A 27446-nucleotide genomic window follows, 5' to 3' on the forward strand; every position below is an offset into this window, starting at 1 on the left:
GGCTCTCCAGAACCACAAGCACCCCTCCAGTCTCTGACCTGGTGTCACCTCTCCAGGGTCCCCAGGACCATGAACATCCCTCTGGTCTCTGCTCTCAGTGTCAGCTCTCCAGGGTCTCCAGGCAGATCCCTCCAGTCTCTGCTCTGGTGTCACCTCTCCTGGGTTCCCATGACCATGAACAAACTCTCTGGTCTCTGCTGTGGTGTCACCTCTCCGGGGTCCCAAGGAGGATCCCTCTGGTCTCTGTTCTCAGTGTCAGCTCTTCAGGGTCCTCAGAAGTGTGATAAACAAAGTCTCAAGTTTCTATAAGTTTCAAATAATAGTTTATCATATGGAAAAAGCAAAGCAGCCGGCTGGGTGACAGAAATGGGACCAGTTTCCCAAATCTGCTCCCCCCTACTACAGGGTGCATTTAGTATTTATCTTAGCTACTTCATGCATATTAATTATATCATATACATATACATTCTACAGGTTTTTGCTAAGTATTTAATATATGGGTTTTCTTACAGCTAAAGCTAAAAGTGTTATCTCTACCACCGGTCATAATTCATGCATTTTTGGACAAACAGGGGCCTAAAGATTTAAAGTTCTACCATATTTTATTCTTAGGATAGCAGGGAGGTTTTAGGCCTCTTGACCTTGTAAGGGTCTGTTTTATTTCTTTATGGGGGTGTAATTAAGTTTTCCAATCCGTTTGTTTTATTTTGATGTAATCGCCCATTTGTTTCACAAATCACAATTATTTATATATCACAGGAGGATCCCTCCAGTCTCTGCTCTGGTGCCACCTCTCCAGGTCCCCAGCTGGTGATGCTCAATGGTGCTGCAGGTTTGCTGGTCAGGTGCCTCAGCACAGTCGTGTTCTCTGTTGCAGAAGTGTTGTTGTCCCAGTAAATCACAGCCTGCTTGACTTCCCAGTGTGAGTCCTTTCTTTTGGGGCGGGTTCTTGGTGGGTTTCCCTGGGGACACCTCAGCTGGCTGGATCGTTGTGTGGCTGTGCAACAAAATACACCCCCCCCCCCAAAAAAAAAACCCCATCTTAATTTAGTGCTTGAGTTTAGATCTGGATTTCAAAGTGGAAGGTGCTTCCTTTGGGTTTTGAGGAGCTGGGTTTTGCAAACCCCACATTGCAGAGCACTCTGTAAACCGATGGATCCAGGGTTTTAAAAAACAGGGGAAGTTTGGTTTAATTCTTCTATGAGGCAGAGATGGAGCAGAGAATTCCTGCTGCTCTCTCTTATCAGGGCTTTCAGCAATTTACCCTGTCACCTGGGTCATTGTGAGGATGCCAAAAACCCACACCTTCCTTAATTAGCAGTGTAATTACAGGTATTAATGAAGCAGCCATCACGTTTTCCAACCCAAAGCGGGATGTAGGAGCTAAGTCACCCCTTATTTCCTCTTGGCAAGCAAGGACCTGCTTCAGTGCCCCCCTACTTTTGGTGACCTCTGCATATCACAAAAACCAGACAATTCTGGGCCAATTTTCCCCCTCTGGACTCCATCTCCGGAGAGGGAGTGGGTGTCCCAAGGAGGGGAGATGGATGTCTCCAGCCACAGCGTCTCCAGAAGATTCCCCCTCAGCCTTCCCTTTACATCCAAGGGGATTTTCACCCCATTAAGTTATCGCCTTAAGGAAGGGCGCTCCGGTGCTGTTGCCAAGGTGACCGCAAGTGCCTAATTAAGAGAAATTAGTTTGGATACAGTTGTCAGCTGTAGCTTAACAAATAAACCTCTTTACGCTGCGTAAATAAATATTTGCACGCAGCGTCTGCACGGGGAGGGAGAGACTTCCAAGCCCCGGGGCAGCATCGTGCCAAGGGGCGTTTTGGGGAGATAACCGGCCAAATTGGGGCAGCGCTGGTGCAAACCTGCACCCCTGGGGTTGTGGTGGATGGTGGGACCCCACAGAGACCCCTCCGTGTCCCCACGCCGCGGAGGGGTGATTTTCCTGCCAAACATCCCTCCTGCCACGGCCGCGGCTCCTCCTCCGCAGGGGCTCATTAGCCGGGAACCGGAGGAGCCTTTTCGTGCTTTGAAGGGTTATGAAACCTGCGGGAGAGGGGGAGGACGGGAGAGCTTAAAAAAGAGCCGTCGTGTGTGTGTGTGTGTGTGTGTGTGTGTCCCCCGCCCCACAACCAAACCATCGCCTGCCGAAAAGGGCTGGCAGCCGTTCCTGCACAGATTGTGCCTCTGCCCCCGTCCCCCGCCAACCCACCGCCGACGGGCGATGCCTCGGGGTGGAGAACTTTGCTGGGAAACGAGGTTTTTAACAGCGCTTGCCATGTGTTTGTGTGTGTGTGTCCCATTGCTGCTGAGGAGAACGGGGGGGCAGAGGCCACGCTGCAGCCACAGACCCACCGGAGCATCCGCAGCTTTCCAAGGGCCGTTCCAGGTGCTTTTAGCTCCTGATCTCTTCAGTAGGTGCAACAGAACATTACTGCGATGACAGCGTGAGGGGGTGTGTCAAAACCCACCAAACCAACCCTCACCCCCAAAACCTGGGCCACCGAGCTGCGTGGGGTTTGTCTTGTATTAACTACAAAATAGTTTTGCTCCGGGGATGCGTTTTTCCCTCCGATTTTTTCCCCATCCCAGGCCCCGGGCATGCCGGCGGGGGATGCAGCCGGTTGGTGCTGTGGGCTCCATCGCTCCTGAAATAGAGCTCAGGGGCAGCTTTCGGGTGTCGGAGGCATCTGAGTGAAGTCATGTGGATGTTATGCAAGACTTGATGATAGGTTGTAAACAGCTATTAAAGTGATTGGCAGGCCCGGGACGAAGTTTTGGAGGGGGGGTGGGGGGGGGGAAGAAAGGGGAAAGATGAGTAATAATGATTAAAATAATTATCAAATCGAGACGTTCCATAAATTACAGGAAAAGTTTTGCGAGGAGGGAGGAAGATGAAGAAACCGCATCCGAGCGCTTCCCTGAGCTGGGGGTTGGGAGGATGGGGCAGATACTGAGCACGTAAAGTTTGGAAAGGAGGGTTTCGCTTCCTCAGACCCAGGTAAAAAGCAATTCCAGCTGAAATTTGGCAGATTTGGGTTCACTGAGTGCTGCTCGGTGCCGGCACCCCCAAAACCCAAGGGCTGAGCAGCCCGAGGAGAACAGCCCCGAGTTAATTAGGAGAAACAAGCAGATTATGGGGAAGACAGCTTCTATTTATATATAAATACTCCAGTAATCAGCAGCGAAGGGCAAGGGAAATCCAATAGAAATATGTGACTGTTTAAGAAGCTTTTTGAGCAAAATGTTACACAATCAGCTGCATTTTTCTGGCTCTCACTCCAAGTCCCAGAAATTAAGGGGGAAAAAAAAAGAGTGACCCTGAGCAGAAGGAAGGAGAAGGGATTTCTAGAGGCTTCTGCCCATCAGATAAGGAGGAATGAGGAGTCTTGGGAGCCTAAAAGCCAATCCCATGGGTGCAGTGCAGCGCCCGCCAGAAGCTCACTTTGACCCCCAAACTCCTCGGCTCAGCACCCAAAAACCAAAAAGCTCCACCACACCTTTCAATCCTGTGGGGACAATGTGGAAATACAGGCATACACAGGTGGATTTCACATGGAAAAAAAGCTGCCTGGAGCTCTGCTGTGTTCTCAGGGTGCTGTCAGTGGGTGCTGACACGGAGCAGAAATAGCTGCCGGTCCCCCTGTGAGTTCACACGTCGCCCTCGCCACCTCCCACAGCTCTGCTGCACCCCAGCAGAACAGACACTCTGGGGAGGCTTTGGGGGTCTCACACGTGCAGTTCACTGGGCAGCACCTTCATAATGCCTTTTAGGGGCAGTCAGATGGTCGCATCCTCATTTTGGAGCCGGGAGCTCTTCAAGGGTCTGAGGTTTGGGTTCTTTTGGGTTGTTTTCCCTCCCTGTGCTCACTCCCAGCACAGCTGCACTAAGTTTTTGTGATTTTTTTTTTTTTTTTTTTTTTGTATCCTGAAGGCAATATAAGGCCCAAGTCCAAGGTTTAGGGGATCTCAGGGGAGGGATAGGTGCATGCTTTTGGTGTCTAACCCTGCCAGTGAGCTGGTTGTCCCAGTGCTCTGCTTTTTGGGACTATTGTTGTCCCTGTAGTGCCATTCCCCATGTAAGGAAGGAGGATAGAAATTTGTCCTCTTGTCTGCAGGGAGCTGGATTCGCTGTCCAGGGGTCAGTGGTGTTTGCTTTGGGGCCTGGGTGTGCCTATGGCTTTGCAACATTGATTTTAGGGGTTGCATTTAAATCAGGAGAATCACCCCTACTGTGCAATGACCTTTTCTGGTTTTCTGTCTTCTGTGCCACCTGTAAAGTCACCTCTGCCATGGGAAGTGTGAGCTGGGCTGGGATGCACACGAGTCCTGCAAGTGCTTTTCTGCTCCTTGTGCAGACTTTGGGGGCCCCTCCAATTGTCAAAGTCATTAAATCTCTTCAACACATGGATGTGATATTACAGATGTTTAGAACACTAAGCTAGATGTCTGTGGGCTTCCCTGGTACTTAAATTAGGGGATTTCTTGGCTTTTTGTTGTTAACCCTTTCTGTGCACGAGGCAGGAAAATAAGGGGTGCAGGTAGCAGGAGTGTGTGGCTTTGTGGGATGGGAAGGTGTTGGGGTCCAAACATGCATCAGCCCCAATGCAGTAGGGCACAGGCCATGGAAATCCTGTAAAGGAATCCTGGAGAGGGTGTAAATCCCTTGGGAGAGGTGCTCTGGTTGGGGTTGCAGGTCCATGCAACCCTCTCTCGCCATGTGCTTGTGATAGCTTGTGATGAACTGGTGCCAAAGCACCACGATGAGTAGGAACAATTGTGTTTTGGGGCATAAAAAGGGTGAGCTGCCCTGTGCAAAATTACCAGGGGTTTGGCCAAATGCACCTCTAGGTGCTGATGTGGTGCTGGTTTAAAGGCAGTGCTTATTCCTCTGGGATGAGGACTGGGAGCTGAAGGCTGGTGCTCACCCACAGGAGTCCTGCTCTGCAGAGGCTCCCCAGGAGTGGGTGATGCTGCTCCCAACCTGCCTGAGCCCTGCAAGGTGCTTCCCCAACACCTGCTTGGTTAAAAGGCTTTAGAAGATGGTCTTCCCTGGGGATAACTCCAATTCCAGGTCTGGAAGTGGAGGCAGGCGAGCGTGCTGGATGCCCTAGGGCTGGTGTGCAGGCTGCTCGCTGGCTCTGGGGATTCTGGCAGCTTTTCTCCAGCTGTGATGGATTGAATTCCTGCTATTTTGGGTCTCTCCAGCAAAGATGGTGAAGGGATGGGGTCAGTCATGCTTCAGGGGGGCTGCATCACCTCTTTTAGGGATGGCTCTGGCTGCACAATATCCCTGCCGCGGATCCCGCGGGATTCCCCTGCGGGATACGGGCTCTGGCCACGGATCCCATCCCACAGCTCGGCTTCAGGGCCGTGATTCCCGCTCGTTTTTTCCTCTTTCCTTGGGGCTGTGCTCGCTGCTGCTGCTTATGCAAGCGCCGGGAGCCTTGTGTAACAGTGCCGCAGCCGGCTGCACGGCCGCGGGGGTGGGCGGCTGCCTCCGAATCATTCCCTGGATGTGTGTTTTCCTGGCGTTCAGGGCTGTAGGATGGGTGCCTTGGGGTCTTGTGGCTGTTTGCTCCCGGCCAGAGACAGGGAAGGCTGTAGCAGAGCTCCAGGTTTCTGGGCTGCGCTGTGAATTGAACTGGGAATGCTGATACCCCTGGAATGGGCTGATGAGGATCTGGGCTGGGCAGAGGTGATGGGATGGGGGGCAGCTTCCCAAATGCCCTGACAGGGCTGTCCTGGGGGATTTGCTTTGGGTCACAGCTCTGAGAGCTCGGTCTCAGCCTCCCCTTGCTCCTGGGGCACTGAGGTGCAAAGTGATTTTCCCTATTAAACCCTTTTTTTTGCTCCTCTTGGAGCCCCTCTGACCCCCCTCCTCGTCCCTGCTTCCCAGCACCCACCAGCCGATCTGGGGCCGAACCTGTTGCTATGGAAACTGGTTGAGGATGCTGAGGATGCTGCTGGGTCTCATCCTGATCCTGCCTTTTGCCTTTCCTTATCCTGCAGCATAGGAATGGTGCATTAACTGGGATGAGGCTGGGGATCAACCCCACCAGGAGGTTAAACTGTGGGGATTAAACCCAGCTCTGAGGTGTTTCCCACATGTATTTGTTCAGATACAGTGGGAATAACCCAAGGGCAGCTTTTGAAAGCTGCCTCCTTCCAAATCAGCCCTGTCTCTTGGTGTTTTCCATCCCACTGGGGATGTTGTAGGATGCTGTGGCTTGGGAATTGCTGGGACTGGATTGCACCCAACTGGGAGCTGAGCCTCATCCCAGTTCTACCAGCACCCACCAGCCCTCACAGTGTGGGTGCCCTGAGGCTTCACCCCATCCAGCAGGGTCTCTGCTCTGTATGGGCTTCCCCCTGCCTGTGACCAATGGGAATTAGTTGGTGCTTCATGTTTAAAATGATACTAAGCTGAGAAAATACTAATTAATTAGTGCTAGTTGGAAAATCCCAAGTGCTTCCTTGCAGTGGCATCAACGAGAACCTCCCGTCTGTGTGTCTGTATTTCCCCCTCCAAACATTTTAAATATTTCAAAGGTTCCCAGGCCTGGTTTTTGTGGGGTTCAGGTGTGTCCAGCCCTGTCACTGTGGCACCATCAGGAATTCGGGTGGCTGGAAGGGGCTGCTGTGGGCTGAGCCCCACCACGTGCCTCTGAGTCACAGAGTATTTATTTATATTTGTGCAGGTTTGGAGCAAAAATGGGAAACAGGGAGCTGGGGAGGGGGGGACACAAACAGCCTGCACCGGCTGCCCGGGCTGACTCAGAGCTGGATCAGCCCCATCCCTGCACCCGTGACTCACCACCGGGTATTTCGGAGTGTGGGATCACATGGCCCTGTTTGGGGGGTTATTTTTGTGGTTTGGTTATTTTCCTTCCTTTTCTTTTATTCTCCCCCCACCCCAGGAAGGGGCTGATGCTTCAAGATGTGCTCCGGGGACCCCAGGAGGTGCTCCCAGCAGTTCCTGTGCTCCCCTTTTTCCCGTGGGGATATCCCACCCTGCTCCCTCTTTCCCATGGGAAAAGGGATATCTGCAAAGTAAAGGGTCTCATGCAGGTGTCACACATATCTCTGCCAAATTTTTTCATATAGAGATATTATTTTAGATATATATTAGATAATATTATACATTACATAATGTATTATTTTTATGTGTTATGTAATATTATATATTATATAATATTGTAATACATTATATACATTATATATATTAATAATTGTAATGTTGTAGCACGGAGAGGAGCCCAGATTCCTCTGGCTTCCTTCATATTCCTGGCGTTGCTTTGCTAACAGGAATTTAACAGGGCAATTGCTGTCACAGGCACATCCCGCTGGAACCCAGGGGAGGAATTGTCTTGGAAAAATCACTGGCAGGGAAGCTTCTTCCAAAGCCAGTGAGGCTGGGAACTGGGGCAGCCCCAAGAAGGCAGTGGCCGTTCTCACCTGCCCACTGAGGGTCTGAAAATACCCAAATGTGAGGCTGCACAGGTATCCCAACCTCCCAAAAGATATAATCCCCCTCCCCAAACACAGGCTGTTTGTCTGGGAAGGCTTTGGCGGGGCTGCAGAGCCTGCTGGTGCCTCAGGTTTGTTTTTTTATTTGAGCATCTGCTGCTGCATTTGGCTCCGAGTGGAATTTCGCTCGTTTTTTGGGTGAGGTGTCTCCCACTTGTTATTGTCATGCAACAGTTTGACACCTGGAGCGGTGGATAAATGAAGATGTCTGATGTTTCCCTCTTTAGTGGGAACAGGCTGTTTAGAATATCCTAGAAAATTTTAACTCCAGGCAAAATGAAAATCAGGAGCCTGGGGAGACAGGCAGTTCCGCTCCCAGGCTTCCCGAGGCAGCAGCAGGAGGGATTTAGGGATTTTCTCGCAGGATATTCCCAAGGTGGGGAGTGCCACATCCTGGGAGTGTCTTCTTGACCCCCTCCATAAAATTCCTGGTGAGCCCAGTGCTCTTCCAAGCTCCGGACCAGGAGGGATTGCTGCACGTGGGGCAGCATCTCCCGGTCCTCTGGAGGTGTTTAGATTGAGGAGGGCTCCCAAAAATCCTGGGAGTGCTCAGCACAGTCCTGGGCAGCTGAAAAGCCTGAACAGATTTGGAGAGAGAAAAGCACTTTCCCTGTCCCTTGGGGTCTCAGGGTGGGGATGTCCCTGGAGACACCAACAGAGCTTGTGAACAGCCCTTCTCTGCCCTGTTTTCCCCCAGTTTTGCTGCCTCTGCACCTGATATATGTAATTTTCCCCTGGTTTTAGATTTTTGGGTGCTGATGTGTGTCCAACTGTCCTGCATGAATAAATCAGGCGGGATCACAGAGCCTCAGTGGCCTCTAGTGGCTGTGGGACAAAGAGCCCAGGGATGGGGGACCCGCAGACCCCCAAAACCCCCAAACCAGCAGCACTTTGGGTCTACACCACCAGAAGCTCCTCCTCCCAAGTGGAAACCCAAAGGTAGAGGGAAATTAAGCCCCCCAAAAAGGCCCCAAGGCCAGAGTTGATGGGGGAGCACCCAGGAGGAGGGGGCTGGCCAAACCCCTCTTGTCCAGACCCATTCCCAGGCAGGGATGGGCAGAGAGATTTTGGACATCCACTGGGTTTTTCTCATTCCTGTGTCAGGGGGGAGGAAAAAATTGAGTTTCTAAGCAGGGCAAAATTTCCTTCATGTCTTTACCCATTTTTTATTTTTCTAAAGCATATTTTCTTTTTAATGCCACAATATAAACCACAAACCCCACACGGTGAAAACAGTGGAGCGAATAGATCAAAAAGGGTTTGATACCACTAGAATGACCATTTTTGTGTCTTCTCCACCAAACAGAGCTGCCTCCTTCTGAGTAATTGTGGTCTTTCAGCGAGAAAAGAGGGAAAAACTGACCCATTTTATTCCCCAAACCCACAGTATTTGGGGGCAGAGTGGAGCATCCCCTCTCTGCAGCCCATGCTGTCCCTCCTTGCTCCCCCCCCCCATGATAAATAAATTACTTTAGGAGTGCTGGCCTAGTTTAACATGCCCTAGTTTTGATGGAGGAGGGGAAGAAAAAGAGAATATTTATTTTGGGCAGTTGCTACATCGGCGTCCTTTTGGGAAGAGCTTTGGGGGACTCACCCACTCCCTGTCCCCCACTCTGACTGCAACCCACTGCCCTCGATTTTGGGGCATTTTTCTGTGAGATTTGCCAGCTGCTCTGGTGGTGTGGGTAATCAGTGATGGGGACATTGATCCAGCCCCAAAATGGGTGTCCATGCTCTGAGTCCCCTGGGAGTGGTGTCATTCCAGGGGGGTTTCCAGGAGCTGATGCCTTAAAGCGCGTGGAAAACCGGGCGGCTTTAGAGATGGATAAAAATACCCCCTGGTTCTGAGTGTGAGGGGTCAGGGTTGGCTTTGCTGGGAGAGCAACTGTTTCAGCACCTTCCCCAAGTGCCAAAGTCCCCGGGGAAAAAATGGGATTAAAGCCTGTGTTTGGGCATGGGAGTGGGATTTTGCAAGTGCTCTGGGTGCCGCTGGGACCTCGGCGCCTTGCTTGTCAAGTTCCCTCTGGCAAACAAACCTGCAAACGGCTTTTTCCATATATTTTATTTTTTCCTCCTTTTTTTTTTCCCCACCCCTGCCAAAACAAGCAGCCCATATGGGCCAGGGTTGGGTGGGGCTTTTTGCAGTTTCCATGGGGATTTGGCGCTGGAGCTGCTGGGTGCTGACTCCCGGGTTTTTGTGCGCTTTTTTTTTTTTTTTTTCCCCCTCTGATCCCTGTAACCTGAGCGCGGTGACGGCACCAGGCTCCCTTCCCAGCCCCAGCATCTCCCAGCCAAGGTCACCGGGGAGACCGTAGGCAGCCGGCCGCCTGCGTTGGGCCATCTGTTAAATAATGTATGCAATAAACTCCTGCCCCGCGGCCAGTTTAATCCTTAAATCCTCCTTCAGAATATCATCTCCCGGCCACGCACGGCTGCGGGGTGCCCGGACCGGGCTCTTGGGCACATCTTTCCCCACCATCCATCCCGCATCCCTCTGTCCTCACCCCTCCACATCCCGCATCCTCCCGTAAGCGAGCTCGGCACGCCGGGCTCTCCTGCTCCATTATTGATGTGCCGTGCATGAAAGATGCATAAAAAAGGGCGGTTTATAATTTAGCAGAATCTCCTCTCCTTTCAGCCTCCCTTCCCCCCTCCGGCTTCTCTGGTTCGTTCTCGGGTGTTGAGGTGTTTTTGGGGGGCTCCCAGGCTGTGTGTGGACCCCGTCCCTGGAGCACCCGTGGGTGCATTTGGGTTTCAGGGCGGTTTGGGTGCTTGGAGGTTTCTTTGATGCATGGGAGAAAGTGGGAAAACGGGTCTGGCAGACCCACAGATCAGATTTTCACGCAAAAAAAAGGGGGCTTTTTGGTAAACTTAGTTAATTAAGTGCTGCATCCAGCCCATGGTTGTGTGTCTAACGAGCTCCCCAGCGCTGCCTCTTTGGCAGATGTGGGACGTTCTGCTCCTCTCAGGCTGCATCTGCTCTCCCCAAAGCCCTGGGCTCACCCCAGATTCTGGTTGGGGCAAAACCCATTAGTTTCGGGGAAAAAAATCCCTCTCAGAGACCCATCTTGTGCTTTGCAGGTGCATTGGGTCCCCCAGAATTGAAAATCCTGGGGCCAAAACTGTGTCCACAGAGTCCAAGCCACGTGGCTCTGACCTCAGAGCTGAACCTGCTGGGGGAAAAATGAAAATAATTGGGTTTTTTTCAAGGGAGCAAGTTAGCAAAGCTCCTCGTCCCATCCTGGCTGTGGGAGAGACTGTGTGGGTTAAAAATGGAGCAATAAATAGGAAAGGTGGTGGGGAGGGGGGTTCTGTGTACCAGCTCCCTGTCCCACCCCAGATTAATCCATCTGCCCCACGGTCATCCTGTACAAATCCCAGTTCAGCAGCATCCTGCTTTTATTGCAATAGATGGTTTTCTTTGCAGTAAAATCCCCACCCCAGACCCGTTTCCCACCCGTCATTGTATTTTATTCCCCTGGCACAAAGCTTGGCTGCTGCCCTCGGTGGTGGGGCAGGGGGGGTAACAGCATTTTTTAAACACCAGGATTTGGATTTTGAGAGGGAGTGAGGCGATCTTGGGATGAAAATCCCCATTTTCCACAGGTTTTCCCAGCAGTGAAGGGGAAAGGCACCTTTTTTCCCCCCATCCCCAACAGCCGCTTTCGGAACCTCGCATGGAATTTTTCCGTTCAATTTGCGCCCCTGGAGAGTTTTCCCATCAAACAAAAAAAAAAAAATCCCATAAATAAATATTAGTTAAAACTAATTATTCAGCATGAACAGGGGTCTGTGTTGGAGAGTGGCAAGGTTTTCCTTAGTTATTTTGGGGTTATTTGGGAGGACAGGGAGGGACACTCACTGGGCCCCCGGCAGCACGCGGGAAAACACGGCAGATCCGCACTTATACATTTCTTTTTTTTTTTTTTTTTCCGTTTTGTTTCATTTTCTTTTTTATTTGGACATCGCAGAAATAGCCCTGTGTAGTGGATAAAAGTGCAACATACACAATATTTAAGAAAAGGAGGAAAGAAAAACCTGCCTTGAGGTCTGTCAGTCAATCGCAAACAGAAACAAGAACCAAGCCTGGGCGCCGGAGGCGCCTTTTTTTTTTTTTTCCCCTTTTTTTTTTTTTTTTTTGTCTTATGCACATCATGCAAAATAGTTAAAAAGAAAGACTAGAAAAGAGAAGTCAGAGAAAATCCCACGAGAGATCGACCGAGCCCTAGAAAGAGCAGAAAGCCCCGAGTGCTGCTCGTCTCGGGGAGGGAATTGCTGCCCTCCAGCATCTCCAAGTGTTTGGCACTCTTGTGATTACATTAAATAATTTTTTTATATATATATATATTTTTAATACAGTCTATTAAAGAGAGGAAACTGCCACAATATAAGAAAAAAAAAAAAAAGAAACCAAGATCACCCACACTACAGACTGCATGTAGTTAGAAAAGCCGAGCGTCCCCCCCGCCCCCCTGTACATATAAAATCTTTCCCTTTGCTCACAGCAACCGAGAAGTACAAGCTTTAAAAAATAAAACCAGCAATTCTTCCTTCCGGGCCTTTCCTTTATAAAAGTTTTGGTTTTCCCCCCATCGAGAACCTTAAAACGTGACTAAAATTAAATATATATATATATATCTATTTTATATAATTTCCCAACATCCAAAGACATCAACATTAAAAAAAAAAAAGAAAAAAAAAAAAAAGAAAAAAAGAAACCGTACGGAAGGGGATAGCGTGGTACATCCAAGTGCACGGATTCATTTTTGCAAGATTAAATAATGTAAACAAGGTGCCCGCTGGGAACAGCCCTGGCCCGGGGGGGAGACCCCGGGGGCTGCTCCCTTCCCCCCCCCATTTTTTGCTGCCCCATTTTTTTCCTCTTACCCCCCCAGATTTTGCACGGCACGAGGTTCATCAGCCCGGCAAAAGCAATCCCGAGTAACTCAGACCGTGGTGTGTGACACCTCCGTTCATCCCTCGGGGTGGGGGGGTCTGGAGCAGGTGGTTATTTTCCCAATTTTATATATATATAATTTTTTTTCTCTTAATTTATTATTTTTTGATGCATTTCTGGGGTCTGCCTCGCTCGCTGCCCTCCCCTCCAGGCGCCTCCGGAGGGCGGGACGTGCCGTGGTGGTGCTGTGGGATTGCAGGAGGGCGAGGACGGCGCTCCCGGTGCTCGCTCGGGTGGTCGCTGCGGTGCTGGGGGGGGTTATTTTTTGCCATTGTAAACCGACCCCCCCCCGCCCTCCCCGCCCCGGGCTTCAGCCCAGCGTCCCCAGGGAGGCTTTAAACACCGGGAGGGGCCTTTTCGGAGAGGTTTTGCAGCACATCGTCAATTCTATCGTCTTCAATCACCACTAGAAAGCAGAAAGAGGAGCGTGAGGAAGGTTCTGCCGCCGTGGTCCCCTCGCCCAAGGTCACCATGGGGTGGGTTTCTGGGGGATCCCACATCCCTGGTGGGGCTGGTGGCAAAGCCACGCGGTGCCTGACACCCTGTGGGGTACCCCGTGCACCATGTCCTGGCCTCAGGGAGGGTACCTGGCACGGGACCTGGTGCCCCGTCCCTGAGGAAGCCCTGACAAAGGGCTTGGAGCACGGTGCCTTGTCCCCAGGAAAGGTCCCCCTCGCCTCTGTGGCCTAGGAATGGTCCCCAGGGAATGGTGCCCTGTCCCTGGGGAAGGTCCCTGCTACCCTACCCCCCGGTGAAGTGCCCAGGGCACAATGTCCTGTCCCCAAGGAAGGTTGCCACTACCCAACGCTCTGGTGACAGTCCTTGGGACGTGATGCCTGACCCTGCAGGGAGCCTGGTGCTTCATGCCCTGTTCCAGTGGATGCTTCCTGCTGCCCTGCCCCCTAGAAAGGTGCTTAATGCTCCATCCCTGGGGAAGATCTTGGGGATATGATGCCCAGCATCCCTCTGGGAGCCCAATGCATCATACCCCATCCCTGGGGCTGGTCCCTGCTGCCCTGCATCCCTGGAGAAGGTCCCTAGGACACAATGCCTGACATCCCACAGGGTATCCAGTGCACCATGTCCTGTCCCCAGGGGATGTTTCCTGCATCCCGGTAAGATTTCCAATGCCCCATCCCCAGGGAAGATGCCCGGTACACGATGCCCAACATCCCTCAGGGAGCCCAGTGCATCATAACCCCCCCTCTGAGGCTGATCCCCGCTGCCCTGCATCCCTGGGGAAGGTCCCTGGGACACGATGCCCGACATCCCTCAGGGCGCCCAGTGCATCACGCCCTGTCCCTCGGTGCATCCCTGGGGAAATGTCCTCGGGACGCGCCGCTCAACACCCCGCGGGGGTACCCGCTGCGTCCCACCCCATCCCTGGGGGCCGTGCCCCGCATCCCGGGCACATCCCGGGCACATCCCGGTGCACCCTCCTCCCGCTCCCCTTCGGTCACCCACCTCTCTTGCTGCGGCCGATCTGCCCCAGCTTGGGCGGCCGCTTGCCCTGCCCGCCGGCCAGGAGCCCGTCGCCGCCGCGGAGGCGAACGGGGAAGGGCAGCTGCCCCACGGCCGCGTCCCCCGCCAGCTGCCCCTCGCCGTAGGGCGGCCCCTCCGACATGGGGGCGGCGGGGGGGGACCCGCCGCCGCCGCCGCCCCCCGACAGCCTCCCGGGGCGCGGGGCCCGCGGGCCCGGGGCAGCGGCGCAGCGGGCGCGGGGCGGCCGCCCCGTCACATCCCGGCCCGGCCGGCGCTGCTTCGCGGCTCCGCGGCTGCGGCGGCGGCTCCGGCGGCGGCGGCGATAGAGGAGCGGGAGGCGGGACCGGGCGGGGCGGGGGCGGGACCGGCTCGGCCCCCCCGGCACCGGCGGCGGCACCGCCCCGGCGGGATGGATCCCGCACCCCCCGGGGGATCCCCGGGGCTGCCCCGCCGCCTGCCCCGCAGCGTCCCGGGAGACCTCTGAGCTGCCTAATAGACACCCTTGGGGAGCTCGGAGCTGCCCTACAAAACCACCCGGAGAGCCTGGGCTGCCCCACAGCACTTTTGGGGAGCCCAGAGGTGCCCCCCCCAACATGCCCGGGGACCTCAGAGCTGTCCCACAGCATCCTTGGCATCCTTGGTAACCCAGGTAACTGGTTTAAATCCCGGGTAACCCAGGGCCGCCCCACAACATCCCCAGGTAGCCCAGCACGTGTCCTCAGGGATTCTGGGCTCAGCCCCACATGTGTCCTGCAGAGCCCAGCAGAAACGAGCTATCTCGGGGCCTCTGGCACTTGGGGGGGGCCTGCAACACGGGGAGAGTCTGAGTGCACTTGGCTGTGTGTCCCAAGGATATGTCCCTGCACAAGCCTTTCCTGGGAGCCTTTTGGGTCGCTGTGGGCTTTCCAAGGGGTTTTCCATGCAGTGTTGCCACAGCAGTGTGGGTCATCGAGGTTACTGCCCTGCAAAGTGAGTGATGGGAAGGTTGGGGCTCCCATTTTGGGAAAGACCACGGCTGTGTGAGGGGGTTTAGGCATCTCTGCAAAGCCAAGTTGGGGGGACAAGTGGGAACAGCAGCAAAAAACCTGTTTGTTCAAAGCGAGGTTGCAGGATTTCTCCGGAATTGGGAGCCTGGCTCGTTCTGGGGCCAAGCAGGATCAGGGCATGGGAAGGACGGAGTGCCTGGTGCTGCCAGGACTGGGGTGCTGCTCCTATCTCCAAACCCCTTGTTTGCTGAAATCCTGAGCTCCTGGAGCCCCTCTGCCGTGCACCCCCGCCCGCCCCCGAGCTGTCAGCTCCTTACATAAGGTTGCGGCTACGCCCGAGATATCACAGGGAAAGCTTGGAAACAGGAGGCGAAAGGTAACGGGGAAGCACAGCCCCCCCAAAGTGTATTTTTAGGCTTTGCCTGATGGCTCTGTTTCACAGGCAAAACGTTGAGGCTCAAGGCCACATCCTGCACTGGTCTGAGGAGGGGGTGACCTCCCTGCTGCCCCCTTCGAGGGGTTTTGGGGTGGTTGGTCCCCTGGAGAGGGGGGGACGCCTCTTCCAGCAAGAGGGGTTCTGTATTCTGGGTTTGAGTGTGGATTTTTGAGCTGGATCCTGGCTTTTCCCTCTGGGGTTCTGTGTTTCACAGGCTGCCTCACCGTGGCGGGCAGCCACTGCCATCTACAGCCAGTGGGTTGTGGCCCTTCCCGGCACTGGGACAACCAGGGACCCACTTTTCCTCAAACTCCAGCTGGCAGGTTGTGCCACAGAGCCAGAACGGCCTTCGGACACTGCCCGGCTGGTCTGGTTAATGTTTAACAAGGAAACAACCCGGTTCTGTGTTAAATTCAGCTTTTCCTGCCACTCAATGGGAAACTATTTCTTTTTATCCGTGCTGGGGGGATGTGAACAGCTCTGCCTGCCCTCAGGCATCGGAAGGAGTGAAGGGGTCTCCCCACAAATCCCAGGGGCTGCTTCAGTCCTGGGGTTTTTGACTGTTCCTACTGGAGGCTCCCCCACCCCCAGGAGTGTTTCTCTAATTGCCCTCCTCAGCAAATGTTAATTGCTTTGGGTCCATTAACCCTCTTGGGTGCAGGGACTATACAGGATTTATGGCAAAACGGGGGAGTAAGGGAAGGGAATTTTCCTTTTCTGTGTTAGTTTGGGGGTTTGGTACTGCCTGTGTCACAAGGAGACAGCAGTGACTGTCATGTCCAGTGTGGGGGGACAGGCTCCCACCCCCTCACCCAACTTCCATCGTGGCATGTCCACCCCAGGGAGCACAACCCCGTCACCCCCGGGGAATGATCCGACACAAACACACTTTTCATCCTATTTTATTGCTTTACATTCTGTTTTCCATCCCAGCTCAAGCCAAGCACAGCCATCAGCCATGGTGTTCTCACCTCCCCATCCTCATGTCCTGGTGTCACAAACCCTTTTTTTGGGGGGGGATCACAGAATTCCCCGTGTTCACACACCCCCCATATGAGTTCTCCAACAGACCCCCCCTGCTGCATCGGAGCTGTGTGGCAGCATTACAGGAATTCTGCAGCCTCTGAGAACCCTTAAACCATCTTATTTTTGTTTTCCCCACGTTTTTATCAGCCAGGCAAGAGACCACAGGCTCAGCAACCACGACACAAACCCTGAGAGTCCAAATCTTTAAGAGAAGAGCTTCAAGCTGCATCTCCCCCCAAGCACCTCACCCTTTGCCTCCAGAGCACAACATGATGCACGTGATCAGCTGCACAATCACCTCTTCAGACCCAGGTCTGTCAAAGCACCCGCTCCCTCAAGCTCCCTCCCCTTCCCCAAAATCCACCTCCCAAAGCAGCGAGGCAACAAGAACCCCTTTGCAAGAGACAGCTTTAAGTGCCAAGAAACTTCCCCCCCCCCCCAAGAACCACAAACAAATTAGCTGTTGTACAAGGGAACCACCCTGCTGATGCCCTGCCTGCAGATGGGGCACTTTTTGGGCTCGGGGAGCGCCTGGTAGCACTCGTGGCAGGAACAGACGTGGCCGCACTCCAGGAAGACGCAGGATTTGGTGCTGCTCAGGCAGACCACGCAGGCGTTTTTGAGGGTGTCCCCGCCCTCGGCGTTCATCAGGCGCTCCTGGGCCTGCCGGAATTCCTCCTGCATCTGCTTGAGGTGCTGCCTCTCGCGGTGGTGCCGGTACTGCTTCCGCAGGAGGAAGAAGAGGACGGCGCAGGTGGCGGCACCGAAAACCACGGTCAGGATTTTCCAGAAGCGGGCGCTGGACTCCTGTTTCTGCAGCAGGGAGTCGAAATCCACGGCACTCAGGTAGTAGGGCATGCCCTGCTTTGGGGGCTGCAGCTTGATGGTGGCGTTGTCCAGCACCAGCTCTCCCACCCCGGTCAGCGCCGTGCCCACCTTCAGCATCTGCTCCGTCTCCTGGATGCCCTTGGGGCGCTCCCCGCTGATGTAGTGGCCGATGACGTCGGTGAAGGACTGGACAGAGGGGTGGAATTTCTCGTACACCGTCTCCAGGCTGAGCTCAGCTGCCTCCAGAGGCTTCACCACCCGCACGGTGACGCCGGCGCCGTCCTCGGCGGGCACCAGCTCGAAGGGGGTGGTGTTGGTTCTCTGGTGGATGATCTTCTCGTAGTCATTCCTTAGGGAGAAGGGGGGAAAGTGAACCTGCTTCCCCTCACCCCAAGGGACGACTGGGTTTTGGGGACTGACAGCTGCGGGCTGACTCCACCTTAAGCAGAGTTTATTTGATGGGGCACCTTCCCCCTCGTAGCGCTGTCCAGGTGTGTGCAAGGCCCTCCCACCCTCACAGAGCTCCTACAAATAGTGTGGGCTCCCACCATCACTGGGGGAGGGTTGTGTCCCACCTAATCCCCTCCCTGTGGCATTCCCAGCTGTCACAAACCACCCTGTGAGGAGAAGCACCACCTGCCACATGCCCCAGTTTGATAGGTGTTATCAAGTGGCTCATCCAAGAGCATCACCAAAGCTCTTGTTTCAGCAGCTCTGGTGGGCCAGGTAGCTCTGGGACCCTCCTCAGGTCCCCTGGGTGCAGATTCACCCAAATCCAACTGATTTCTGTTCTGAAAGTGGGGTTTTTTTGGGAAATACCATCCTCCATAACAAGATGGGGCTGATCAATGCTCTGCTCACGTTGGGTTACTCAATGTGCTCTTCTCTTAAGACCCTCCATGAGCTCTGAAAGCCCTAAAAATTAGCCAAACATGCCCTGTTTTGGCAGCTGTCACTGGGGGGGCTACTGTGGGGTCCAGCTCTGAGGCACCTGGTCACTCTGGCCACACCTGAGGCCATTTCAGGGTGACAGACCCCCAGAGGGCACCTCAGGTGGGCTGGGAGGAGACCATTTGTGGGCACCAGGCACGTACCAGAGGTGAGTGGTTCTGTTCCACACCATCTTGTGCTCCTGCAGCGTCAGCCTCTGAACCACCCCCTTGCAGTTCTCCACAAACTGGCTGCTCAGGGTCTCCTTCACCGACCTCACCACACCTGGAGGGGAAACCCCAGGGGCAAGTGATTGGCTTGTTAAAACAAACAAAAAAGAGGGACTTTGGAGAAGGGCCTGGAGTGACAAGACACAGGGAATGGCTTCCCACTGCCAGAGGGCAGGGTTAGATGGGACAGTGGGAAGGAACCCTTCCCTGTGAGGGTGTGGAAGCTCTGGCACAGGCTGCCCAGAGAAGCTGTGGCTGCCCCAGCCCTGGAAGTGTCCAAGGCCAGGTTGGAGCAACCTGGGCTAGTGGAAGATGTCTTTGCCCATGGCAGGGGGTAGAATCGGATGAGCTTTAAGGTCTCTTCCAACCCAAATCATTCCACGATTGTCAGATGGGGTAGAAGGGCTGAGAGTCCGTGTTTTGCCTGACAGGAGTCAGTGGCTGCTTGTCGGGGGAAAGATGAACTCATGGGCACAGAACGAGGGGCTAGGGATGAAATCCCCAAAGTGAGAAGCAGCTGCGGGGCGGGGGAGGGGAGGATTGTGCCCCCGCCCCTTATTTGGGGCTCCGCTTCAGGCCCTGCCCCTACCTTCTATAACCGCATAGGGCACGCAGCGCCCGGGAGCTTCCAGCAGCACCGACCGCAGATCTCCGTCCAGCTGGACCCTCCTGGCGCCCTGCGGAGAGCAAACAGAGGCCGCGGCTCAGCCGGCGCGACCAGGCCGCGGCCTACGGGCCGGGCCCGTGCGCTCCCTCGCCGCACCCCTCGCACCCACCTCGAGCCCGCGGGCCACGCGGGCCTTCTGCCGGTACACGGAGTAGAGCAGGGCGGTGATGGCAGTGCTGGCGGCCAAGAGCGCGGCCTGTGCGGCCGAGGGCCGCCCGCTGCCCTCCATAGCCTCCGGGCCCCGCGTTACTACGGCAACCACCGGCGCGCGGTGATGACGTCAGGAGCGACGCTCTAGCAGCGGCGGCGCTGCCATAGAGACGCGCGGTCCGCCAAGGCCGGGCGGGGGGCGCAGGGACCTCCCAGAGCTTTGTTGAGGGGACGGGGGGGCACAAAATACCCCCCCCAGGGTATATGTGGGGGAGGGAGGTCAGATCCTGACCCCATGCGGCTTTAGGGGGCTAAACCCCAGCCTTAGGGATTTGTGGGGTCGCGGTGGGTCCCACCCCCCCACCCCACAGTTTTTGGGGGAGACATCAAGGTCCAGCGCACAAGATCCTAAAAAGGGATTATTTCAAATCGCAGCCATCTTTTAGGATCTTGATAGCTGGACCCAAATCCTGACACCCCCAGGGTGCTGGGGGGAGCATCCCTAGCGCCCCCCGTCCTTCCCCATCCCACCCCCGGGGGTCTTGGGGGGACATCAATCCCCAGCCCCACAATCCTAAGGGGGGGATTAGCCCAAATGCCAGTCATCCCTTAGGATTTTGGTAGCTGGCTCCAAATCCTGACACCCCCAGTGTGCTGGGGGAACCACCCTCACAGTGCTTCGGTGATGAGGGGCAGCCCAAATCCCACCACCCTACAAAACTTAGGGGCGGGTCAGACCAAAGCGTGTCCCCCCTGGGCTTTGAGGGGGGTATGGCCCCAAATTCCAGCCCTATAGCACCTTGAGGGGGGGTTATGCCCCATCACTGGGCTGTGGGGCACCAGCACCCCGTGAACCCCCTCAGAGCAAGGACTCAGCCTCAGGATGCACCCCCAGCCCTATTTTGCAAGGTCCTTCTCCTCCATCTTATGCAGGGCCACATAAGGGTGGCAGGTCCCTACCAGCCTTGTTGGGGGATGGGGGGGGCACACAAGACCCTTCCCTGCCCCACCTATCTCCTTGCCATTGCTTATTCTGAGAAAGCAGTAAAAGCGGAAGAAAAAAAAAAAATTAGTAATTTTCGGTAAATCGTTGGTCTTCAGAGCCTTGGCGCTGATTTTGGGGTGGGCACGGGGGGGCCGCAGGCAAGGCCATGTTCTCCAGAGGGGGTCCAAGGGGCCAAACCCCCCTCCCAGCTGCCTGACGCAGGCGGCACAGCCGCCCCCCCAGCTCTATATTTAAAAAATCGAGTTGCCATGGCTACGCAGAGCAGCTCTCCCCAGCCCTCGGTTCCGCAGGGAGGGTGCAGAAAGCCCCTCCTCGGCTTCCTTTTCGGGGGGTAAATTCAATATAAACCCCTCCAAAATCGCCTCGGTGCCGAGCTTAACTCTTCCTCTGCCGTTCTCCAGCGTCCGGGCGAGACACAGGCGCCGTCACACCGCAGAAAACACACATTAATTTTATTATTATTATAATTATAATTATTATTATTATGGCCACTGCAGAGGAGGAGGCACGAGAGCAGGTTCATGTGCAGGGCTGAAGGGGTGCAAACCCTCACCCGCCCCACGGCGTGTCTTCCTTGTAAGGGAGCCGCCGTCTTGTCCGGATTCACCCCCCGAGGAGCGTCCCAACACCGGCTTGGGGGCGCGGGGATGGCCCCCGACCCCTGAACCGGGGGTCTCAGCACAGCGGGTGCCGGGGGCCGCGCAGGCTGCACCCCCTCATGTCGCTGGCCAGCCGCAGCACGGCCGCTCTGCCGGGGTCCCCCAGAGGCGCCCCGGGGCCGAAGGCCTCGTCCTCGTCCTCCTCCAGGATGGAGCTGAGGCGCGGGGCGCAGCGGGCCCTCTCGGCGGGCGGGCGGTAGGGACACTTGGTGTTGAGCAGCCGCCGCAGGGGCACCAAGGGCACGATGGCGTCGCCCAGGAGCTGCTGCTGGACGTGGCGGAAGTCGCTCTGCCTCTTGAGCCGCTTGAACTCGTTGAAGGCCGAGGCCGAGGTCTGGTAGAGCAGCAGGGCCATGGCGCGCGCCTTGTCGGCCTTGGAGACCAGCACGGCGTGGCAGCGCAGCACCACGGCCTTGTTCTTCACCTGGTGCCGGTACACCCAGGCGAACACCTTGGGGTGCCGGCGGTCGGCGGCGCAGTAGGTGATGCGGTGCAGCAGGTACGCGTGGCCCGGCCGCCGCGCCCCCTTCTCGCTCGGCGTCATCCGGATGCCTTGTGGCCCCAGCGTCAGCTTCATCTTGGCCCCACCGGCGCCCGCCTCGCTCTTTGCCCAGATCTTGCCCACCGCCTCCTCGGTGCAGCCCTCGCCCTTGGCGTGCAGGGTCACGGCGTTGCCCAGGTACCGCACCGTGTACGTCGGGTCCTCCTTGTTGAGCTCCACTTTCTGGCGCTTCCCGCGGAAGACGCTGCCCAGCCGCTCCAAGGGACACTCGGGCAGAAGGTCCGGGCAGGAGCGCAGGAACCCGGCCAGCAGCGCCGCGTAGCTCAGCCCCGGCCCCAGGCTCTTGCCTTTGCACTTACGTTCATTTTCCACCAGCACGAACTTGCTCCGGCGCCACGGCAGCATCTCCTCTCCGGCCTCTCACGGCTCCGCTAATCCCGGATCAGAAACAGCCCCCCCCCCCCGCCACCCCAACCCGCAAAATCCGGATGCGGGGGTGTCCCCACACACACACTCCCCGCCCGGAGGGTGAAGCCCCTACCCCGGGATGCAGCTGCCGCGTCCCCGATGCCGCGCGGTCCAGGGAGGATGCGGGGATGCTCGGCCGAGGAGCCGCCGCGCTCCGGCTGCCGCCTGCGCCTGATGCTGCTGCGGGAGCGGCTCTCCGTGGGCTGCTCCACCTCCCCGAGCACGCGGGGAGCCGCCGATGAACGTCCCCCACCGGCTCCTTGGATGCGCGCTCGCTCCCTGCTCCGGCAGGGATACAGAGGTGGGGGTAAAATAGCACCTTCTCTTCATGCAGCAGCCATGCTCCTAAATGCCAAAATTCCCTGATTTCTAATCCCGGGGAGGACGATTTTAGGGAGGGTCAGATGATGGTTTCTGACCCTGGCATGATAAAATGGATTTTTTCCCCCCAGATCTGGTGCTGGGATTTGAGGATCCTGCAGGTCTGCTGGCATTTTTTTTCCTCCAAACCACCTCCCCTCCGCTTTTTGCCTGGTTTTCCCAAGCCAGCCAGACCTCCTTGCTGCTCCTCTTCCTTTTGGACTGAGCTGGCTTTTAACCTGTTGCTTTTGTCTCTGGCCAAGGCCCCAGGACAACTTCCTTCCAGGGAATATGAACTGTCATTTCCCCACAGTGCAGCCCGAGGGAGATTTTTGGGGAGTGCTGTGAGATTTCAGTCCTGCATCAGAATCTGAAGCTGCTCAGGATTCAGCTGCTTTGGCTCAAACCCTGATTTCCACGGGTTTTTTTTGCTATCTGGGGCTTCTTATAGATGCAGCAGGGAGACCCCCCAGGCTTGGGGATGCTCCAGCTGCTTTGAGATGGAAAAATAACGAGGAGAAAGGAGGAGAAATTACACTGTGTGCCCCCACTTTTAGCCCATTTGGAGAGGTAAACCAGAGCAGGGTGTTGCAGGGAGCAGGAAGCCATTTCCCAGCAGCTTCCCAGATTTTCTACGGTTTGAGTGAAGCAAACACAACCTTAAAATAGCTGCTTTGCAGGCAGACAGCACCAGCCCCGCTCCTCTCACTGCCGCGGCCTTGACAGCCTTGGAGGTTTTCACAGCCAAAATAATAAAAAATGTATGAATTTGTCTGTTTTTCAGCTTTTCTGCTGCAAACACACGGTGTGGGGTTTGATCCCGGTGCAAAGATGGTTTTGGGGAGGTGGCAATTAGGGAATTAGTGCAAATTAGCAAGGTTTCCATCCATGCCAGCCTCTATACCCCATTACTTCTGCTGTTACCCTCACTGACAGAGGTAAGGACTCTTTAATTGCTCGGTGTTCATATTGACAGGGCAGGTCTAAACCCTTCCCAAAAGCTCTTTTATCTGTACATCCCACATTATTTAGTGAGGGGTCCCCCTGCTCTGATCTGCTCCCACAGTGTCTCCCCTCAGCTGCTCTGGGACTGGTTTGCCCTTTTTCTCCCTGTTTTTGGGGTAATGGAGTTTGGAGTGGGGGCACAAGAGAATCTGTGGCTCATTTTATACGGGAAAACAACCTGGATTTGCACTTTGAAAGCCGAGGAAAAGGATTCAGGGCTGTCAGTCCCTCCTCTCACTGCCTATTGCCTTGACTGACTGCCCTTGCAAGAACCCAGCTGTCATCGCTATGTTCCAGAGTGAACAAGCACTCACACAGTGTGAGGAAAGTGGGTTTCCTGGTTATTCTCTGGACAATACGGATCCCAGCTTTGGTTTCTTGGGGTGCCTGTGGTGGTCTCACTGCCCCATGCTCCCTTCTCAGCTCCCAGAGTTCCTATGCCAACAGAAGCCACTGCCAATTTGGATGCCGCTTCTCAGCAGTGACCCAGGACCAAGATTTGCTGGCATAACCTGCAGGTAAGGTCAAAATCCTCCCAAAATTCAGCAAACCGGACAAAAATCCCAGTGATACATCTCTGGGGGCTGTGACACCCGTCCTTGCAGATAGAAAGTGGGGCAGGAAGCTCCTCGGGCCAGGGGAAAATAGAGAAATCTTTAATTAAAAAGCAATTTGCTGATCACCCAGGAGCCCTTTTACCCTGCCAGGGGCGATTCCCATGGAAGCACCAGCAGACCTGAATTTGGGCTCCAGCATAAGGGCATCCCAAAAGGGGCTTTCACTACCTGTGTCTTCAGCCAGATTTCCCTGCTGCCTGTAGCTAAAAGTCCTGGGAAAATGTGATACATGGAGATATTATTTTTAATGCTTTCAATCAAATTAATTTATTTCTTTTGATCTCACTGATCAGGAGCTGTTGTTCCTGCCCCCCCCCCCCGAAAGACTTAGTGACATTTTCCCCTGGAGTCACAGAACCAGTTTTGAACTGGGAAGGAAAAAATCTGCGAGACAGCAGCGGAAAAATGCTCTGCCGGGACAGGGGAAGGAGGAAGTAGAAAACAAAACCCGGGATAAACTGGAAAAAGTGAGACAGCAGGCAGGGAGGGGATGTGGGACTCCCTGAGCGTGGTGCTTTGGGGGCCAGGGCTGTCCCTAGGGATGCTTCCTGGGGTTCGGCCGTGCGCCGGGGCGTTATCCCGCAGTCCTGGCCGGCCTGTTTTCCAGGCAAGGAAATATTTAACTGCGGCGTCAGCGGGCAGGGCAGACCGGTGCAGGCATGGAGGGCAGCGGGCAGCGCTCAGCCCCCGCTGTGCCCCCGGGCCAGCCCCAGGGGGACCGTCTCCAGCTCCTGCTGCGCCGCAGCCGGGAGGCCAAAAACTGTGCCTACTGCCCCTACAGCCGCTTCCCGGTGGGAGCTGCACTGCTCACGGCGGGTGGGGAGATCTTCTCCGGTAAGTCGTGGCCCTAAGACCCCGCCCTGGGATTTTTGGGAGCCCCCAGCGACCTTTTGGGAGTGCACGGGGGTGTAGCGGGGTCATCCCGGGGTGTTGGTGTTGTGTGTCCTTCCCCCGCTGCCTCCTGGCAGCCGCCAGCCCGGAGCGAGCCAAAGATCACGGTGAATGGGGAAGTACAGGGAATAAATAAGGGAAGCAGGGAAACTGGCTTTTCTTTGCAAATTCCCCTAAAAACAACAACAACAAAATTAAAAAAAATTCCCTGGTGGTGTTTGGGGTGGCTGGTGCTGGGGGTTTTCCCCACAGGGTGCAACGTGGAGAACGCCTGCTACAGCCTGGGGATGTGTGCTGAGCGAGCTGCCATCCAAAAAGCCATCTCGGAGGGGCACACCAGCTTCAAGGCCATGGCCATCGCCAGGTAAGGGTGCTCTGAGAGCTGGAACAGGGAAGGACGGGATGGGGGGATACCAGGAAAACCTCCAGAGCACCCCGTGGGCAGATTCTGCAGCAGCAGCCCCAGCTTTTGGGAGGGAAAGAAAGTTTTTGCTTGTTTTTTTTGGAGGAATTAGGGGGGGAAATCTGCTGTAGCTCCGTATTTATTGGTGCATGAAGGTCTTCTGCAGGTGTTCCCCCCTCCTCTGACCTCAGGACTGAGCTCTGTGCCCTTCTCCTTTGGCAGTGACATGGGGGACTTCATCACACCCTGCGGCGCCTGCAGACAAGTGATGAGAGAGGTGACGGCTCTTGTGGGGGCTTTGTGTCTCACCCCCTGACCCCAGACACCACCCCCTGACCCCAGAGAAGATCACTTGACCCTAGACATCATCCCTTGGCCCCAGGCATCTCCCCCTAAAACACCCAGAGGTGCCAAGGGGGGTGCAGTCTCCCATCCTCAGCCCCAGGGCTGGCTCCAGGCTCCTCAAATTGCATTATCTGCTGGGAAAGGGATATTCCTCCCTATTCCATGTGAGTGGGTGCTTGGTGGGAATCCATTAGCTCCCCCTTCCCAGGGGGTTTTGTTCCTCCAGGTGCAGAGTTTGGCCCTGGAGTCGTTGCTCCACCTCTGGCAAGCCTGAAAACAGGGGGTTTCCTGGAAAAGCTGAGCTTCTCGCAGATCCCATCCCTCTCTCACTTCCCTCCTCCCCACAGGCACCCCAGCACCCACAGCCCGTTTTTGGGTGGTTAATATTTAATGGGTTGTGGGGCTTGGCTCGAGGGTGGGATTCAGGAAGTTTGGAGGCATCGGGGCTCACCCTGGGGGGCAAAAACACAGGATCTGAGCCCAAAATATCCTCTAAGGGACTGATGCTGATAAGCCAACCCAAAATCCATGCAATAGAGGGGGATGCTCCCCCTGAACCTAAAAATAAAGGATTATAGGAGTGATTTGGGGAAGAAGTGCAGGTTCTCCCTTCTCCTTCTTCTCCCTCATCAGGCTCTTCTCCCCACTCTTCTCCTCCAGTTTGGCACGGACTGGGATGTCTACCTGACCAAAGCAGATGGCACCTACATTGTCAAGAGGCTGGAGGAGCTGTTGCCACTCTCCTTTGGCCCTGAGGACCTGAAGAAGGTGTGACCAGCATGGCCAGCACCATCCTTTGCCCCTGGGGCAGCAGAGGAGGATGGTTTTCCCCAGTTTCCTTGGTGTGTAAGCGGCTTTTTGGGGAAGACGCAACTGGAAATGCATTTGTAGTGCTGTTCCTCTCATCTTCTGATTCAGTGTTGATTCACAGACACTGGCTCCACCTCCCCCTGAGGAAACAACAAAATCAAATCACAGAAATTCCCTGTTATTATTAAAAAATGTCCAGATATCCTTGTAGCCAAGGAAGGAGTTGAGTTTGATGCATGGCTCAAGTTCGGGCTTGTTGATACAGAAACAACTCCTAAATAATGCAAAATCATTGCTTGGGAAAATTCTGGATTCTTCAGCTCTGAAGAGAGGTGAAAGAAGAAAGCCAAAAGGAAAAGCTCCATCAGCCCCAGCAGTAATTAATGAGCCGGCCCAGATAAGGTGGATTGCTGGAATGGGATGGTTATTGCACTGAGCTTGTCCTTTGCTCATTTCTCTCCAGCTTGTTTTTCTTACTTTTGTTCCTTTTATGGGGGAGAAGAGAATGAAGGATTTTTGATTGCTTCTGCAGAGTTTTGTGCCTCCAGAGTAGTGCCATTTGCTGATTGTACTATTGATTTAACTATGCACAATGACAAATGAATGTGTGATATTTCCCAACCAATGCTGGGTTGGGCATTTCAGCCCATGCCCAAGCCAAATAAAAGCTGTTCTGGTTTATCTCCTGCAGTAGCAAGTGATGGAACACAGGGAATGGGGTCCTTGGGCTGTCCTGCTGCCAGGCAGGGCCAAGGGGCAGTGGATGTGACATGGGAATATCATGAGGTTCAACCTTAGAGCCCCTTCATGTGCCTTAAAGGGGACTTATAATAAAGATATAATAAAGATGAGGGCAGACTTTTTAGCAGGTCTTTTAAAGGGATAGTGGTTTTAAACTAAAAGAGGGTTGATTTAGATGTGAGGAAGAAGCTTTTTACAATGAGGGTGGGGAGGCCCTGGCACAGGTTGCCCAGAGAAGCTGTGGCTGCCTCATCCACAAGTGTCCAAGGAAGTGTCCAAGGCCAGGTTGGACGGGGCTTGGAGCAACCTGGGCTAGGGGAAGGTGTCCCTGCCTGTGGCTGGGGGTGGGATGAGATGGTCTTTAAGGTCCCTCCCAACCCAAACCATTCCATGATCCTGTGATTCTGT

At 55.0% G+C, this 27446-nt stretch overlaps 4 protein-coding genes and 1 long non-coding RNA gene across 5 annotated transcripts; 2 read left to right on the forward strand and 3 right to left on the reverse strand.

The window, feature by feature from the left end:
• The first annotated feature begins 35 nt into the window (after positions 1 to 35).
• LOC116797455 lies at positions 36 to 913 on the forward strand. The gene is made up of 2 exons (XR_004360660.1): positions 36 to 278; positions 763 to 913. It is a non-coding gene; the product is annotated as an uncharacterized LOC116797455 (long non-coding RNA).
• A 10561-nt stretch (positions 914 to 11474) lies between these two features.
• Positions 11475 to 14281, reverse strand: CAMK2N1 (calcium/calmodulin dependent protein kinase II inhibitor 1). The gene is made up of 2 exons (XM_032709199.1): positions 13961 to 14281; positions 11475 to 12902 (listed from the first exon to the last, which is right to left on the reverse strand). The coding sequence occupies exons 1-2, from the start codon at positions 14118 to 14120 to the stop codon at positions 12832 to 12834; spliced, it is 231 nt and encodes a 76-aa protein (XP_032565090.1). The 5' UTR covers positions 14121 to 14281; the 3' UTR covers positions 11475 to 12831.
• Positions 14282 to 16286: 2005 nt separating this feature from the next.
• MUL1 (mitochondrial E3 ubiquitin protein ligase 1) lies at positions 16287 to 19349 on the reverse strand. The gene is made up of 4 exons (XM_032708745.1): positions 19191 to 19349; positions 19004 to 19091; positions 18349 to 18469; positions 16287 to 17603 (listed from the first exon to the last, which is right to left on the reverse strand). The coding sequence occupies exons 1-4, from the start codon at positions 19308 to 19310 to the stop codon at positions 16883 to 16885; spliced, it is 1050 nt and encodes a 349-aa protein (XP_032564636.1). The 5' UTR covers positions 19311 to 19349; the 3' UTR covers positions 16287 to 16882.
• Positions 19350 to 20671: 1322 nt separating this feature from the next.
• FAM43B (family with sequence similarity 43 member B) lies at positions 20672 to 22144 on the reverse strand. Its single transcript, XM_032708747.1, has one exon. It carries the CDS (start codon positions 21801 to 21803, stop codon positions 20913 to 20915), a length of 891 nt encoding a protein of 296 aa, XP_032564638.1. The 5' UTR covers positions 21804 to 22144; the 3' UTR covers positions 20672 to 20912.
• A 2316-nt stretch (positions 22145 to 24460) lies between these two features.
• CDA (cytidine deaminase) lies at positions 24461 to 26978 on the forward strand. The gene is made up of 4 exons (XM_032708748.1): positions 24461 to 24682; positions 24992 to 25103; positions 25365 to 25419; positions 26148 to 26978. Exons 1-4 carry the CDS (start codon positions 24508 to 24510, stop codon positions 26259 to 26261), a joined length of 456 nt encoding a protein of 151 aa, XP_032564639.1. The 5' UTR covers positions 24461 to 24507; the 3' UTR covers positions 26262 to 26978.
• Positions 26979 to 27446: the final 468 nt, after the last annotated feature.

This window comes from Chiroxiphia lanceolata, chromosome 22 (genome assembly GCF_009829145.1).
Source record: "Chiroxiphia lanceolata isolate bChiLan1 chromosome 22, bChiLan1.pri, whole genome shotgun sequence".
NCBI classification, from domain to species: Eukaryota; Metazoa; Chordata; class Aves; order Passeriformes; family Pipridae; genus Chiroxiphia; species Chiroxiphia lanceolata.

What these genes read in the sequence shown, in the direction of transcription:
- MUL1 (XM_032708745.1), bottom strand. Translation starts at nt 19,310, where the DNA reads ATGGAGGGCAGCGGGCGGCCCTCGGCCGCACAGGCCGCGCTCTTGGCC. An exon ending in GCGTGGCCCGCGGGCTCGAG is followed by an intron (nt 19,092 to 19,190) that starts GTGGGTGCGAGG and finishes TGCTCTCCGCAG; the next exon opens with GGCGCCAGGAGGGTCCAGCT. An exon ending in AACAGAACCACTCACCTCTG is followed by an intron (nt 17,604 to 18,348) that starts GTACGTGCCTGG and finishes CTTCTCCCTAAG; the next exon opens with GAATGACTACGAGAAGATCA.
- CAMK2N1 (XM_032709199.1), bottom strand. Translation starts at nt 14,120, where the DNA reads ATGTCGGAGGGGCCGCCCTACGGCGAGGGGCAGCTGGCGGGGGACGCG. An exon ending in GATCGGCCGCAGCAAGAGAG is followed by an intron (nt 12,903 to 13,960) that starts GTGGGTGACCGA and finishes TCTGCTTTCTAG; the next exon opens with TGGTGATTGAAGACGATAGA.
- CDA (XM_032708748.1), top strand. Translation starts at nt 24,508, where the DNA reads ATGGAGGGCAGCGGGCAGCGCTCAGCCCCCGCTGTGCCCCCGGGCCAG. An exon ending in AAGGCCATGGCCATCGCCAG is followed by an intron (nt 25,104 to 25,364) that starts GTAAGGGTGCTC and finishes CTCCTTTGGCAG; the next exon opens with TGACATGGGGGACTTCATCA. An exon ending in GCAGACAAGTGATGAGAGAG is followed by an intron (nt 25,420 to 26,147) that starts GTGACGGCTCTT and finishes CTTCTCCTCCAG; the next exon opens with TTTGGCACGGACTGGGATGT.
- FAM43B (XM_032708747.1), bottom strand. Translation starts at nt 21,803, where the DNA reads ATGCTGCCGTGGCGCCGGAGCAAGTTCGTGCTGGTGGAAAATGAACGT.